Source organism: Letharia lupina (assembly GCF_014066315.1).
Source record: "Letharia lupina isolate WasteWater1 chromosome Unknown contig_10, whole genome shotgun sequence".
NCBI classification, from domain to species: domain Eukaryota; kingdom Fungi; phylum Ascomycota; class Lecanoromycetes; order Lecanorales; family Parmeliaceae; genus Letharia; species Letharia lupina.
In genome coordinates, this window is record NW_023502979.1 from 910,813 (window position 1) to 924,772 (window position 13,960).

The 13,960-nt window shown below is 48.7% G+C and overlaps 5 protein-coding genes across 5 annotated transcripts; 2 read left to right on the forward strand and 3 right to left on the reverse strand.

Moving 5' to 3' along the window:
• Nucleotides 1-143: 143 nt before the first annotated feature.
• Nucleotides 144-4,607, reverse strand: HO133_000296 (uncharacterized protein; the record flags this gene model as incomplete). The annotated part of the gene is made up of 9 exons (XM_037291235.1): nt 144-566; nt 689-882; nt 1,869-1,974; nt 2,410-2,440; nt 2,507-2,525; nt 2,578-2,644; nt 2,800-3,366; nt 3,417-3,854; nt 3,906-4,607. 9 exons carry the CDS (start codon nt 4,605-4,607, stop codon nt 144-146), a joined length of 2,547 nt encoding a protein of 848 aa, XP_037152670.1.
• Nucleotides 4,608-5,849: 1,242 nt separating this feature from the next.
• On the forward strand, nt 5,850-8,813 carry HO133_000297 (uncharacterized protein; the record flags this gene model as incomplete). Its single annotated transcript, XM_037291236.1, has 7 exons — nt 5,850-5,900; nt 5,963-7,087; nt 7,145-8,193; nt 8,256-8,333; nt 8,570-8,590; nt 8,637-8,682; nt 8,739-8,813. The coding sequence occupies 7 exons, from the start codon at nt 5,850-5,852 to the stop codon at nt 8,811-8,813; spliced, it is 2,445 nt and encodes an 814-aa protein (XP_037152671.1).
• Nucleotides 8,814-8,884: 71 nt separating this feature from the next.
• Nucleotides 8,885-10,140, reverse strand: HO133_000298 (uncharacterized protein; the record flags this gene model as incomplete). Its single annotated transcript, XM_037291237.1, has 5 exons — nt 8,885-9,013; nt 9,068-9,748; nt 9,805-9,861; nt 9,920-9,933; nt 10,053-10,140. The coding sequence occupies 5 exons, from the start codon at nt 10,138-10,140 to the stop codon at nt 8,885-8,887; spliced, it is 969 nt and encodes a 322-aa protein (XP_037152672.1).
• A 1,178-nt stretch (nt 10,141-11,318) lies between these two features.
• HO133_000299 (uncharacterized protein) lies at nt 11,319-12,270 on the forward strand (the record flags this gene model as incomplete). Its single annotated transcript, XM_037291238.1, has 3 exons — nt 11,319-11,473; nt 11,526-11,685; nt 11,890-12,270. 3 exons carry the CDS (start codon nt 11,319-11,321, stop codon nt 12,268-12,270), a joined length of 696 nt encoding a protein of 231 aa, XP_037152673.1.
• Nucleotides 12,271-12,471: 201 nt separating this feature from the next.
• HO133_000300 (uncharacterized protein) lies at nt 12,472-13,682 on the reverse strand (the record flags this gene model as incomplete). The annotated part of the gene is made up of 6 exons (XM_037291239.1): nt 12,472-12,790; nt 12,842-13,047; nt 13,094-13,158; nt 13,209-13,288; nt 13,352-13,433; nt 13,490-13,682. The coding sequence occupies 6 exons, from the start codon at nt 13,680-13,682 to the stop codon at nt 12,472-12,474; spliced, it is 945 nt and encodes a 314-aa protein (XP_037152674.1).
• Between the last annotated feature and the right edge of the window lie 278 nt (nt 13,683-13,960).

Sequence of the window (13,960 nt, forward strand, 5' to 3'; positions counted from 1 at the left end):
AACATCTCTGTATTAATATTGGCTATGGTAGCCTGCTTTTCTGGATAAGCTCCTGGCAGATTGGAGCTCAATAATAGACCACATGTATAATCAATCATTGCAAGTCTTGGATAGCTCAGAATTCAGAGATGGGCTCTCAAAGTTCAGTTCAAACCTTGGAAAAGGTCATCAATAGCATTGACTGGCTTCCTCTGCCTCTGCCTCTTAGTAGGCGCTGACGATGCACACGGCTTGAAGCCAGCAATGGCGTTGCCAGGTTCTGGTTGCGGTGATTCAATCTCACCGTTTGCTGTTTTTGTAACTCCTGGGCCAGCTCCTTCCCTTTCACGAAGGCGCTTTTCCGCACCCCTACCGCGTTCTGGTCCGGTGAGAATGTCGAACGCAAGGGCGGGATATACCCCCACATCAGTCGCGTGGCTCGAAGTAGTTCTCCGCACAGCTTCACCAAAATCCTCAGACAGATTCAAAGGAAAATTGTCTTTGCTGTCCACAAGCTCCATTGCAGGATCCATTCGGTCTTCGGCTTGGTCAGTATAAGGGGCCACAAGTCTCCGAATTCTAGAAAGCTCTGCAACAAGTGTCAGGCCAAGCGATGAAAATTGACTATCTTGGATTAGTTGAGTGAAACACCTGAGGAGAGATTAGACCGGAGTCAAAGAGGCAACCACATTAACCCCTTAAAACTTACGCGTAGCACCTCGGCAGCAAGACTTGATACATGTGTTTCACGCGGGCTTGAGCACGCAAAATGTCTCTCGCTTGAATTTCGTGTATCAACTTGCTCAAGCAGTGCTTCAGCATGGAAAACCATTTCCACCACTTGGAGTGCCGATGCTGGTTCTTGTTTCGATGATGTAGCAGATGGAAGGTATGAGTCGCTACCTGCATTTGGGTAATTTCCAAGTCCATTCTTCAGAGATGGCCGTCACAATGATATCATTTGCGTAAGCCGGTTCCCTCATTATTCTAATTATGGCGCTGACAGAGATGATGGACAGCAGGTCGAGAAAATTGTCTCGCCTGTCCTTTAAAAATTCTGATTATTCTGGTTAGGTCACGTGCTTCCAATCCGAGTATGGCGAGCTACCTACGCTTTGATGGAACAGGCAATTCAGGAACTCCGTCAGGAGTCATAATGTGACTGGCTGCTCTGATGTGTTGAACAGCTACGAGTAAAATATAGTGACGAAGCTACTCAAGCGACGAGATGCCTCTATGTCTCTCCCCTCCAGCCACAAGCCATCGAACATCACGAAAAAATCCCCCTAGAGCAAAATAGAACCAGCGAAAGAAGCGAAATTTAATACCACATCACCGATAGCTGCACACTCGTGTATACAGCCCCTCTCAAACACATCAAGGCCTCCAATTCGATCCCTTATACAACTGAGATTTCTTTCTTTCTTGTTCGACGACACCAACAGGCCATTATTCTAGGGCAAAATGAAGCGACTGGTGATGACGGCAACGCTAGCTGTGACTGTCTCTGACGGCGTTCAAGGAAGCTACGGATGATGCAAGTCCGATAACATGATCCTTGGCATCGGGCGATATTCTCGAGCTAAGCGGATCTGCGCCAGACGCTTCTCCTCTCCCAGCTACAATGGAGTCCCTCCATAGTCTGGGTAGCACGGACCTCTGGAGCTCCCATAGGGACCAACGGCATAAAAAGCATTTGGCTCGGTTCTATAGTCGTGATGATGGTTTTCGTATGAATCCTCCATCTCGGCAAGCCGAGTGCCGCGATCATACTGGGACCGACGTCGTCGTTGCTCGTCGCGAAAGTTTTGACCGGCTCTGGGCGCGAAAAGCCCTGCAATCGAGCAGTCAGTTTGCAGAAGAGGCTGAACAGGTTTCATGCAACTGACCAACATGCTCTGCATTTTCAACACTCCGACGCATCTTTGATGGATTGTCTGGGCCTGGAAATTTGTCTTCGGTGCCAGCCTTGGGACCAGTGCCAGTGTGGTAGATCTTTCAAGACTTAGTCAAACTGGTCTCTCGATCGCAACAGGGTGAGTGTACCTTTGGGCGAAAAGACGGAAGCTCGAGCATGACGGAGCTATTGCGGAATTTCTGAACTAGGCAGTCTCTGCCTTGGATAGCTGCTACATGTCAGAATGAAACCTAGGAAAGCATGCTTGTAGAGCGAGCGTACTGGCATAGGAGACCTCGGCAACCTTGTCACTATTGTAGCAATTCCTAAGCCCATATCAGTGATTGTGCCGGTTAAAAAGATGTTGATAGATCGTTCTCTCACCAACGGTGGCCGGCTCTAGCATTCACGAACTGTATTTGGGTGAGCCTTCTATCTTTCATGTGGTTGTAACAACTACTAACATCGATGATGGAGTAAGGCTGTTCAATAATTAGCGTTCTGGAAGTTGATTTCCTAAAATTTCTACTTACGTCCTCAAAATTGATGAAAGCATAGCCAACACTGCAAAGGCCAAAGATTAGACCATTTAATAACATTGACTGCCCCAGCAGATTATAGAAAACTTACTTGCAGTTGTTTGCAAAATCTACGTTAATTTGATTAGCGGCAAGCGTCGAAGGACGAGCAAGAGAGCATACCAATCCGTAGATACATGAAGTCGTACTTGCCGAAGCTGCTTTCATCCACGATGTCCTTGAGCAGAGCCTAAGTAATGTAAGTTCAAGCGCGAGTATAGAGCTGTTCCACGATGTACTTGATCAATCTTGTTGGGGATATTTCTCAGCATGATCTGCCATTGATGATCAGCTTGTCTTGGAGATCGAGTAAGGAAGGAGTAAGTATTATACGGTTGTGCGAACATCGATTCCCCGGCGAATACGATCAATATCTACGATGTTATGGTGCCCTGACCCATAGTCGTGGGATTGACGCCCACCAATCTTGCTTTGGCCCCTATTTTGTGGGGGATAGTATCCTTGACGCTGATGTACTCGTAGAAGTGTGGGTGTTCCACGCTCTTGTCCAATAGCACCGGGGTTGAACGGGGACCAGATCGGCGATTGAAACCCTGAGTTCAAGAAAGGGCTGTAGTTTGGATTTGGACTCCAAATAGGACTCTGATTAGAGGTTCCGCCCACGTAGCCTTGGCCGTGACTGTGGTGAGACGATGGTGTATGCTGCTCATTGAAGTCTTTGCGATATGCAAGAGGCCGACTAGCGGGGGCCGAGTGAGGATGCTGAGAATTCGATGAAGAGCTTGAGGTCTCTGGACCATAGGCGTCCAGGCGATCAAACGGGCTCATGCTAGCAAAATCACTTTCCAAGCTCGTCTCCTGTCCTATAATAAGAGGACCAGGTGACTTTGACAGGCTTTGTGTTAGATCTTCCAGGTCAGGCTGGTAGGGAGCTATGCTCAAGGTACACATCTGCGTGAGTCAGCCATCTGCAAGTACCCGGTTTTGGGGGCAAATCTCACGGCGAAATTCGAACCATTCATACGCAACAAAGCGTTGTCGATTGTGTTGACGTTAGAGTACTCTGCTCGATAAGCCGCTACCGAGGCCTTTACTATGCCTAGTTCGAAGGCTATTATAGAGCCATACTTTTCAAGCGCCTCTTTGATGCGATGTCCAATCGCCACGACATCAAAGTTTTGAGGCAGTCCTGCGTACTCGGCCTTCACCAGGACTTGTCCCTCGTACTCTGAAACAGGAGAGAGCCGGAACTTCTCTGGATGAAATTTCAGGGCAAAATGCTTTGGTAAGATGTACTGAACGTCCCATTCACGGCGGTATGTTTTGATGGTTGAAAACGCTTTGTCACTGTCACGAATATCCGCAAATTTGACGTAGAATAGGCCAGTGACAGCCAACTCAGCAAACACGACATCATTCGGGGGTGAGGTGACATTGTGCTATGCCCCTGTCAGTCGTCTCACAGGAATGGGATTTCAACAAAAACTTACACCCAAAAGCTTTTCGATCTCCTTCGCGGAAGTAGCCTTACTCACTGGGCCCGCCATCAACGACCTCGATCTTGGGACATCGGTAGAGAATTGCCCCAGCTTGATGGATCCCACATTGGTGACCAGAGTGCCGAAAGCAGAGCCTGCCGGCTGAGTTGTGGGGGAAATGGTAGTGTTATTTGAACCAGATAAGAAACTCTTCTTGCCAATCGGACCGTATTGGAGGTTGTTTGAGCGAGACATGGGCGAAAGGAAATCCAGACCTTGTATACCGATACCGCAAATTGGAGCCGAGAGGGGATACTGGAATGTGCTAGAGCTTGAGGTGCCATTGCTAGAGACACTCTCGATCAAGCTCGTAGGAGTGAACGTGGAAGCATTGGGCGATAGCTTGGACCCATCGCCAGAGCTTTGAGTGTTTGAGCTCAAACTTGGAACCGAGAGGAAGGGATCTTGCGATCCAGGCAACGTGGAGTTGCCAGCTTTGCCATTCGGGCCGAAATTAGACTGTTCACGAGCAAGAACAAAGGGTGGTGGTACCCTCGCTCTCACGATACCCTGGTTAACGTGCTTGAGATCCTCAAGGACCTGATCTGGGGAGAAAGGAGAAAGCTTCGTTGCTGGGGTACCGTGGTGTGACTCGACCTCTTCGGATGAATTTGGGCTAGCAGAGGGGGCATTACGGTCATGAGTGCATGCCATGATTGTAAGGTGGGCCTGTTTGAGGGCAGGAACAGTATCTGTCTGGCAAATGGCAGCAACGCCAGGACAGGAAAGAAGGAGGTATAAACCGTCGTGGTCGTTTGAACGATGACAGAGACAAAGGTGTGCTAAGAGAAGCTTCTCACAGCTGGAGTCGTTTTTGGATATGTCCAAGGGAGAAGGCAACAATAGTTGCAAGCATTCAGTTGGCAGACGAAGAGTGTGCAAGAATGTGCATTAGGGGACACAAAGATGTATGGCAGAAGAGGGGCCAAGGGGGAAGGAAGGTTGTTCATCGATACGATACGGTACTAAAGAAGGCTGATACGGGATGGTGACAATCTCCATTCGGAGAGCCATCGAGTTAAAGCATGACAAATAAGGTAGCTAAGATACCTTGTCGTCTTACTTGTCATCGAACAAATCCGAGTCTCGGGCCATCACTGAAGAGGGGTTCTGGTTGAGGTGCACAAGCAAAACCCTGCTGCGTCTGGGCCCTCTCATTGCCCCAGGACAGTCTACAAGATTCAGGAAAGATCCGCATCACTGGGACGCTTTGATGCTTTAGCAGCTTCAATTCAGTCGGAAGCCCATTTTCCACCGACCATGAGGGCAAGCGTCGCGTTCAGTATTGCATTCACTGCACCGACGGAAGCCTGCTCTAAGGTGACACAGGAGAAGACATGTGTAGTGTTTACCTGCAGTTGGAGTTTTAGAATGCCGGAATCAAGTCAAAAGCAAAGCGTTGAAGTGAACGCATAGCTTGGGTTTGGATGAGTATCAGATGCTTTGGTTAAAGACTACGAGTAGTGACATCAATCGGAGATTGAGAAGAGAGAGGCAGGCTTGGTTGCGTATATGTACGGACGGAGGAAAGTACTCTACTAAAGGACGCAGGGAACTTCGGCTAGGATACTAGCTTTTTCTAAGCGCTGCGCCCGCCATCATCGGGATCGCTAAAGTAAAGTACCTTAGGGCAGCCCGGGCAATTCGTGCCGAATCGATGTCCGCGTACCTTAGGTACCTACATTGTTAGACTACTGTACTTTACTTACTTGATAGTTAGTTGAGACCGAGGGCCGCCTGCGCTTCTTAGACAGTGAAGGACTCCATTCGCGGAGTCCTTCAAAAATATTGGTGATGAGAATTCATGATCACATTGACAACGATATGCCCCATTTTCGTATCCCTGCCAGTGTCAACCTAGCACCCCTTGGTGGCTGAAAGCAAGCCGATATAATGATGCCGTCTGTAATTGATCCTCGAATGGAGCTGGACTATGCTGTGCAGCAGGTAAGTAGACATGCTATATCATTGATGAATGTTGTAGCCTGACTAACACCTACGCCTTACAGATTGTGCAAGCACCCTCCGACAACGAATACTTCAACCAGCTTCTTCCCGCAATCAAGGACGCAAGCAAAGGCGGCCAAAGTCATCAGCTTCTGCGATCCTTGACACAATACTCCGCAAACCGCGAGTCGGAAATTGAACGAATATGCAACACGAACCACCAAGGCTTCGTCAGCTCAGTCAATCAGTTGCTCCACGTACGCGAGGGGACCATCGGCCTAACCTCCGAGATCCTCGCTCTTAACCATTCCATTCAATCAAGCACCGAGAAGCTGGCTGAGCAGAAGAAGGCTCTTGTTGACTCGCGCGGGGTGCGACAAAATATAGACGAAGCTACCCAAGCTCTGCGTGATTGCTTGGATGTCCTTCGATTAGCCAATCAGGTTCACGATCTTCTGAGTAGAAAAAGTCGTTATTCGGCATTGAGAGCTCTTGATGAGCTTCAGAGTGTCCATCTCAAGGAGATAACGCAGTACAAAATTGCGGAGATGATCCAGAAATCAGTTCCTGCCACCAAGAAGCTCATCGCGGAGGCTGTGATGACGGATTTGAACACATGGCTCTTCCGGATCAGAGAGACCTCGCAATTCCTGGGTGAGGTGGCCTTTTACCATACTGAACAGAGAAGAACCCGGCAGAAGGACCGAGCGGAGGCACTACCCGACCTCAGCAATTTCAAGCTGAACTTTGCCATCGAGCTAGTTTCTGATGAGACCGAGGAGTTTGACATCCTAGACAATGAAGATGTCCAAGTTGACTTCACGCCTTTGTTTGAGTGCCTTCATATTCACAATGCCCTTGGCCAGATTGACAGGTTCCGCGCCGAATATGCTGCCACTCGAAAGCAGCAGAAAGAGCTGCTAATGCCTTCTTCCGTGACCTTGATCGACGCAGAAAGCGCAAGCCTGAGCGAGCTGTTGGAAGGCATTGCCGGCTTCGCGATCGTCGAGAAGGCGACGATGAAAAAGACGCCGGAATTGCGCTCTGCTGTTGATGTTGACGAACTTTGGGACTCGATGTGCCAAACAGCCATCACGCTTATCTCCAAGGCATTGCACGAGGTCACCAATGCTGAGGTGCTACTTAAGATTAAAGGCGTCATCGCGCTCTTCATCCAGACTATGGAAGTACGTGAAAACTTGGGCCGCAATTCTTTTTCTTGTCACGTTGCTGATGAGGCATAGTCTTGGAGTTACCCTGTGGCCGCTCTTGATGCTTTTCTTCTAAAGCTCTTCGAGAAGTATGCCGAACTCCTGAAAAGACGTTTCAGTGATGACTTTCAAGAGATTGTCTCGACGGACGACTACATGCCAATGCCAATAAGCAAGCTAGATGAGTATGACAAGGTTGTCAACGTAAGCTGGTACACACCGGACAAGCCACGCGAAGATATACGCTTCCCGTGCGTTCTTCCCTTCTCTCAGATGTATCCCCTGTGCTGCATCGACATCCGAAATTTTCTAAATCAATTCTACTTCTTCTCCGACGACCACTTTCAGCATCCAAGGGTTATCGACGAGACTCTCAAGACTTCTCTAGATGAGCTTCTCTCGGAAAGCGTCTGTCGACTACTGGTGGAAAGGCTCAATTCGCAGTATCTTGGACAAATCGTCCAAATCCTGATCAACTTAGAGCATTTCGAGATTGCTTGCCGTGAACTCGAGCCATTGCTTGCTGCTGCTAGGTCTAACGCTTCTGTTGAGGGAAGCGTTAGCCTTAGTGCTACAGAAGAGTTCCGTGGCAACAAGAAAACCGCAGAAAAACGAATATTCGAGCTCGTCAATTCAAAGATCGATGATCTTATCGGTACGGCAGAATATGACTGGATGGCACCCACGCTCGAGAAGGAGCCCAGCAATTACATGCAAACATTGACGAGATATTTGTCGAACATCATGAACTCCGTGCTCTTAGGACTACCTACAGAGATCAAAGAATTGATCTACTTCGATGCACTGAGCCACGCAGCAACTATGATACTGTCTCTTCCTCTGTCAACGGAAGTAAGGCGGATCAATCCTAACGGCGTGGCTGCGCTCGCCAAAGACGTTCAGTATCTTACTGAATTCGTGGATACGCTTGGAAATCCAATATTGCGAGAGAATCTGGACGAGCTTCAGCAAACTATCATGTTGATGCAAGCCGAGAACTCCGATGAATTTTACGACATTGCCACGAGAAATAAGAAATATGGAAGAGTCGATGCAATGAACGGCCCCATTCTACTCGAGAAGTAAGTATCGGCAGAGCTACGACAATGGGCCGATGGTTGCGCAATATGCTAATATTCGATAGACTCACCCACACGGTGCAGAGTCCAGCTCTTCTGAAAACAGACAAATTCCAGGCCCTGTCCTCGCGCTTTGGCATGAAGTCTTGATAGCGAGTAAGGCCAGGCTGAAGACTTCAAAGTCTAATGCTAGCCAGCTTTTGCCACATACGAGGTGAAGGATCCACGCCAACTACAATCGATTTTACAGGGCTCTTGTGACTGTTTTCGAACCCCCCGGATTCATCAAGCTGCATCCGGGAAAGCCTAAACGAGTTTCCAAGAGGCTACAATAGCTGTACCAAAAACAAGTTTGGACTCAGGTGACTTACTTCAATAGCATCATCCTGGCGAAAGATCAGTCGCTACTGTTCACCCCGACTCAAAATAGAACTCCATGCACATAGCCGCACCATAGTCCATAAGATTCGGGAGCGCAGGCCTTGCTTCAGTGTATGTTTTCATTACATGGTACATCTAGGCAGACTTTGAGACCTGACCGTCTTTAGATGCTCACATTTAGTATTTCATGCTGGCACAATATGATCGCTACGCCCTTCCACACCGTCGCTACAGTGATTTGACTCTCTTTTCATTCCCAGTGAAATCAGTTTGCCAAAGACACGGAGATACATGGCCTGCCCCGAAAAGGCGATTAACCGACTTCGTAATCTCGTTCACCTTCTGCATCTGCATCCCCTTCGCCTCCCTCGTGTCTTTGATATTGATGGCTCGTATTCTGTCCACCTGAAGGGTCCTGGCCCCTCTGATTAACTGGATACATCTTTCAGACCGTCAGCAATTATCTAGATCAAGGGCTAGGCAGCAGTTGACTTACTGGCTGTGTAGGAAGAGAGTAACTGTACAAACCCTCGAACATCTGTTGTGGTGGGTGGCCATAAGCGTTGGTAGGATCAGGTGGTACTTGAGGAGCGTATATTCCGGGCTGTGGCCTATACTCCTGCTCCTGTGCCATCTGGGCGTTCCCTAGCGAAGAATAGTCCGCATGGCCCATTTGCTGTGACGCTTGCTGAGGGTGGCCGGGTGGAGGTTGCTGTTGAACGTTGTTCGGGGGGGGAATGATTTGGCCGCCTGAAGAGGCTTGCGCTGCAGCAGAGGCCGCGCTTCCCCCTGCGCCTCCCTGACCTCCAGATCTTTTGGCGTGACTTGCGGCTTCTTCTCGGGGAACGATATCGATAAGAAAGTCAAACATGTCGGATTTTGCCAGTGCTGAAGCAATATCTGAACGCTGCAGCGTTCTACGCTTGTTTTCTTCAGCGTGAATCCATGCGCGCATCGTGAGCTCGGTAATGAAGATGTCGCATCCTTTAGCGAACAATATCGGCGCTTCAGCTGAAATCATTTTTACGTCCGGATCAGCCTTCATGACCTTCTTGATTCTGGCTAATGGAAGTTGATGGAGCTTGTAGTCATGGCTCTCATTCTCGAGGCTGTTGATGGTTTGCTGCCAGTAGGTCGTCAAAATATCGCGGTAGTTGCCACTGAGGCCTTGGCTGACCTAGAAGCTTGTCAGCTTTTGAGTTGCTAGCCATTTTACTCTCCCAGATCGTTCACATTCGCCCACGTCCCCGTATAGAATTCTGGGGATGTGAAGCCTGTTTGCGCTGCCACCTGTAGCAACGATGAGCCATGTGACGAGAGCTCATCTGGCAGACTTCGTTGTACGTACCGAAGCACTCGCGCCTATTGTAAAATGACAGGATTAGCTTGGAGATTCGAGTCTAGTGAATGGATTTTCCGTTCCTACTTGCACACAGAGAATGATGTGTGCCTGTGGACAGCACGAGAGGTAGGTCACATACCGTAATGTCCCCCATTGGCGGGATCATACCGTGGAAGTGGTGGCTGGTGCTGCTGTTGCTGCCCGGAGCCCGGTGGGTTCTGATCCATGGTTGACTCCGATTGTCGGGAAGTTGTGAAGAAATTGTGAGAGGAGCTGTGATGGGCGCGCAATCGCTGCGCAAGCCTGATTGGTAGAAGGCCGAATGCTGGGGGTTATCTTTCACGAGTAATTGGAACGTGTTTTTAGATAGGTAGAGACTCGGAGAGCAAGAGAGCACGACGTGAGCACTGAGCAGCGGGCACAAAGTCGCGCTTGCGCTGTCGAGGCGGACAACGAGCGGCCGGAGGTATGAGTGTTGTTTATTAGGATCTGTGTGAGCGAATCTTTTGGAGTGGATGAGGCGTTTTGTCTTTTAATCAAGTCAGTCGGAGACAGCAAATAGACGCTCGAGGATCAACCGATCAAGCGTAAGTATACTCTAAGCTTTCTAATTTCTAGGCTCTACCTTACTCTACCTACTTAGTAAGGTGCTTACCTATGCTGTAGCTTCTCAACGACTAAGGTTGAACCGTAGATGTACGTATCCCTGTTGGCGGCTAGAAGAGACAGGCGGGGTAAGGTTTTTAAGGTTTCAGCCTTTAGGGGGCAGACAATGACAATACCTAAGGTAAAGTAGGTAGGTAGGTAATATACACATATTTAAGGTAACCCCCACGCTGCACGTTGAAGTCATTCGTTGATTATTCTAGAAGCGCATGTGAGTGTACCCAACCATTGATACTACCTAGGTACCTACTATTGTCACTTATCCGGACTCTACTTTATCATCACTGACACTCGATTCTTTTGGGCATGATGAGAAGCCTTCTTATTCTTCCCTAGTCTATCGAATTCAATGAGACTTCGACTTCGTAATGCTCAACGTCTCTTGTTTCAAGTCCCCTATCCTGATGGCGCCGGTTCATCCGCTTCCGAGGAGCAAGCGACGTGGCGACCTGTTGTTGACCCACAGATACTAAAGTAAATCATTAATTCTACTCCTAGTGATTTCATTCTGGCGTATGAATAGGATGTCTCTGTGGCACCAACGGAGTCAAATTTTCGAGAGAGTAGGCCCGTAGCCACGTACTCGAGGTACTTTAATCGCGAAGCCACGCGCGTATTCTAGCTCGTTAAGTAGCGTGCCAAGCAAAACAGTGCGCAAATATTTCAGAAAGTGACCAGGTACCTACTTGATTGACTGACTCTACCCAAGGTGGAGCAACGTGGTCTGATCCAACACGTCATGGCTGCTCTCGCAGCTGAAGGTGTACTCGAAAGCGATGGCTGGGATCAAGACGAGCTCTCCGAAATGAAGGGTTTGCTTCAGCGAGCGGAACGACGCATGAGAAAGCTAGATCCAGCCGGCAAGCATACTATGAAAGCTACAAACTCGTACAGGTATGCTACTGCGGCTCATCTTCCCATGCTACAAATCTAATCTTCCGCCTAGATTACCCAAGTTGATTCCAGGCCCCATAGCGCAACCATACACAACCTCGAACGATGGCATTGCTCGAGCAGACCGGACCCGACTCGTTAATGACAAAGACAGGCAGATTACCGCCCGCCAAGTTGAAGATCTCGTCAAGGTGAAAGAGAGAATCAAGAAGGTGGGCAGCCATGCGTGTCTTCCCTTTTTCCGCCTATGACGAAAAAGTATATTTCCAAATTTTCTTGACGCAGAATCATCAGTCCCGTCTTGGGTACCTGCTCTGCACTCCTGAGAGTCTTTTCATAGTTACTCGGATGGCCTTCTACTCAAAAATCTCGTTATGTACACCCGGGGTGGAAAGCATGGTTAACGCATTTTCCAGGAACTGCCAACCGCGGGACCAGGCTGGTTCGACATGCCGCGGACAAGATTAAGCTCAGAATTAAAATCCGATATGAAACTCCTCAAGCTACGCAATGTGCTAGATCCACATCGGCACTATCGTTCTGACAATATCAGGGCTTTGGCGCCAGAATTCTCCCAAATAGGTCAAATCATCGAAGGTCCAACCGAATACTACAGCTCGCGGCTACCCAACAAGGAGCGTAAGAGGACACTTGTTGGGGAGATACTGGCCAATGAGAAATACACGGGTCGCTTCAAGAAAAAGTACAACGAGATTCAAGCGTCGAAGACGAGTGGGAAAAGAGCGTACTACAAGAAGTTGAAGGAGAAGAGATCTGGGGGCATACGCAAACTCTGAGGGTGACTGTACTCAGGGACTCAAAGATCACATTGAGAAAATTTCAGCTGATGGGTGAACGGGTGCTTCTGGGCGATCTAGCACCCTGATCAAGGCAAAGACCTTCAAGTCAAAGCGCTGGAGTTCTGTGTTCAGTGCGCATGGTATGCGTGTAGTATGTCTCGCACCAGCAGGCTCACCAGTTGCTGTGGTGCACCATCCTTAGCTTATGACGCCTTGGTTGAAAGATCTTCTCCTCACCTGAACTTCTCTTGCTGCTTTCTCACCGGCATCTAGCACCTCATCATGATTTGCTTTACCCTTCTCTATGGCTTCTCTCAAGTATTGACGACTAGAGCCCTGGATGTGAACATTATCCCCTCGTGGTCCGGCTTCGAGCAATGCCTTGTTGGTTACAAGACTGATTGCTAGTACTTTCATATCGCAGTGCCGTGCAACAATGACCTCTGGAACGGTCGACATCCCGACTACATCGGCGCCCAAGCTACGCAACATGCGGCATTCAGCTCTTGTCTCATAACTGGTGCCAATTAACCATGGTGTGGTATCATTAGTGGGAAGTCAGTCTTACCTGGGACCTCCGACGAAAGCATAGGTACCCTCCTGTAGGCGCCTAGTGCTCCCTGCGTCGCGATTTAGTTCCTTCCACAAATGGTGTGCGCGTCTTCTCAGATCAAGGTCATAAGCATCCGATAAAGCCGGAAAACGAACTCCAAAGTCGTCCGCGTTTGGCCCACGCAGCGGGTGTATGCCAGCAAGGCCAGCAAGGTTGATATGCTTACGTGGGTTAGATGGCGGTGTAAAGAAGATGCTTGAGCCTCACGTCGTTCAAGACCACGAGGTCTCCTACTCCATAGTCTTCATTCAAACCACCAGCGGCGTTCGTGACTTGGACAACCTATCAATAATGACAAACACACTTTGATGAGCTGCCTTACCAATGATCGTGTCTACGCCCAGACGTTTCATGAGCCGGATAGGAAATGTAATACTCTGAATTGAGTGCCCTTCATAGAAACTACGCAAACATCAAAATGAGCGGACTTTACAGAGCGAGGGTCGGAACAGGTAATTGACGAACTGAACCCTGCCAACCATCAAAACAACCGGTAAAGCACCAAGCTCGAGTATCCCGAACAAGAGCTTGCTAGCATGGCCATGGACTATCCCAATCAGCACGTTGTGCAAAATCGTATTTCCTTCTAAGTTCAGCGCATACCAGTACTTTGTGGAAAGTGGGGAATATCCGCATATGGGATTTCAAATCGTGGCTCCGGCAACACAACATCGGCCAGACCCTTCAGACCAGATCCACATATTATACCAATGACAGGCTGATGTAAGAGGGGGGGTACCTTGACTTGCAAGTAGCGTAGAGCCTCTGCAGTTTGCTGAGAAGTAGCGCTATCCATGGCTAAATATAAGGCGACAGGCAGTGCTAGGAAAATAGTCAAAGACTGGTTTACAGCATCATGACGCTGAATCTAATTGCAATGTTTCCCATGCAATCTGATGAACTTTCCAAAGGTGTCTTGGTGAGTATGAGAAATTCGAACCCTTTAAGGAGGTTTAGTAACATTTTTCATACCATTTTTCATAATCGTATCTTCCCCCATTTGCGCCATCTTAAATCCGATAAATTCGATATAGATAGCTATTACTATTATAGCTATTACTATTACTTAACTAA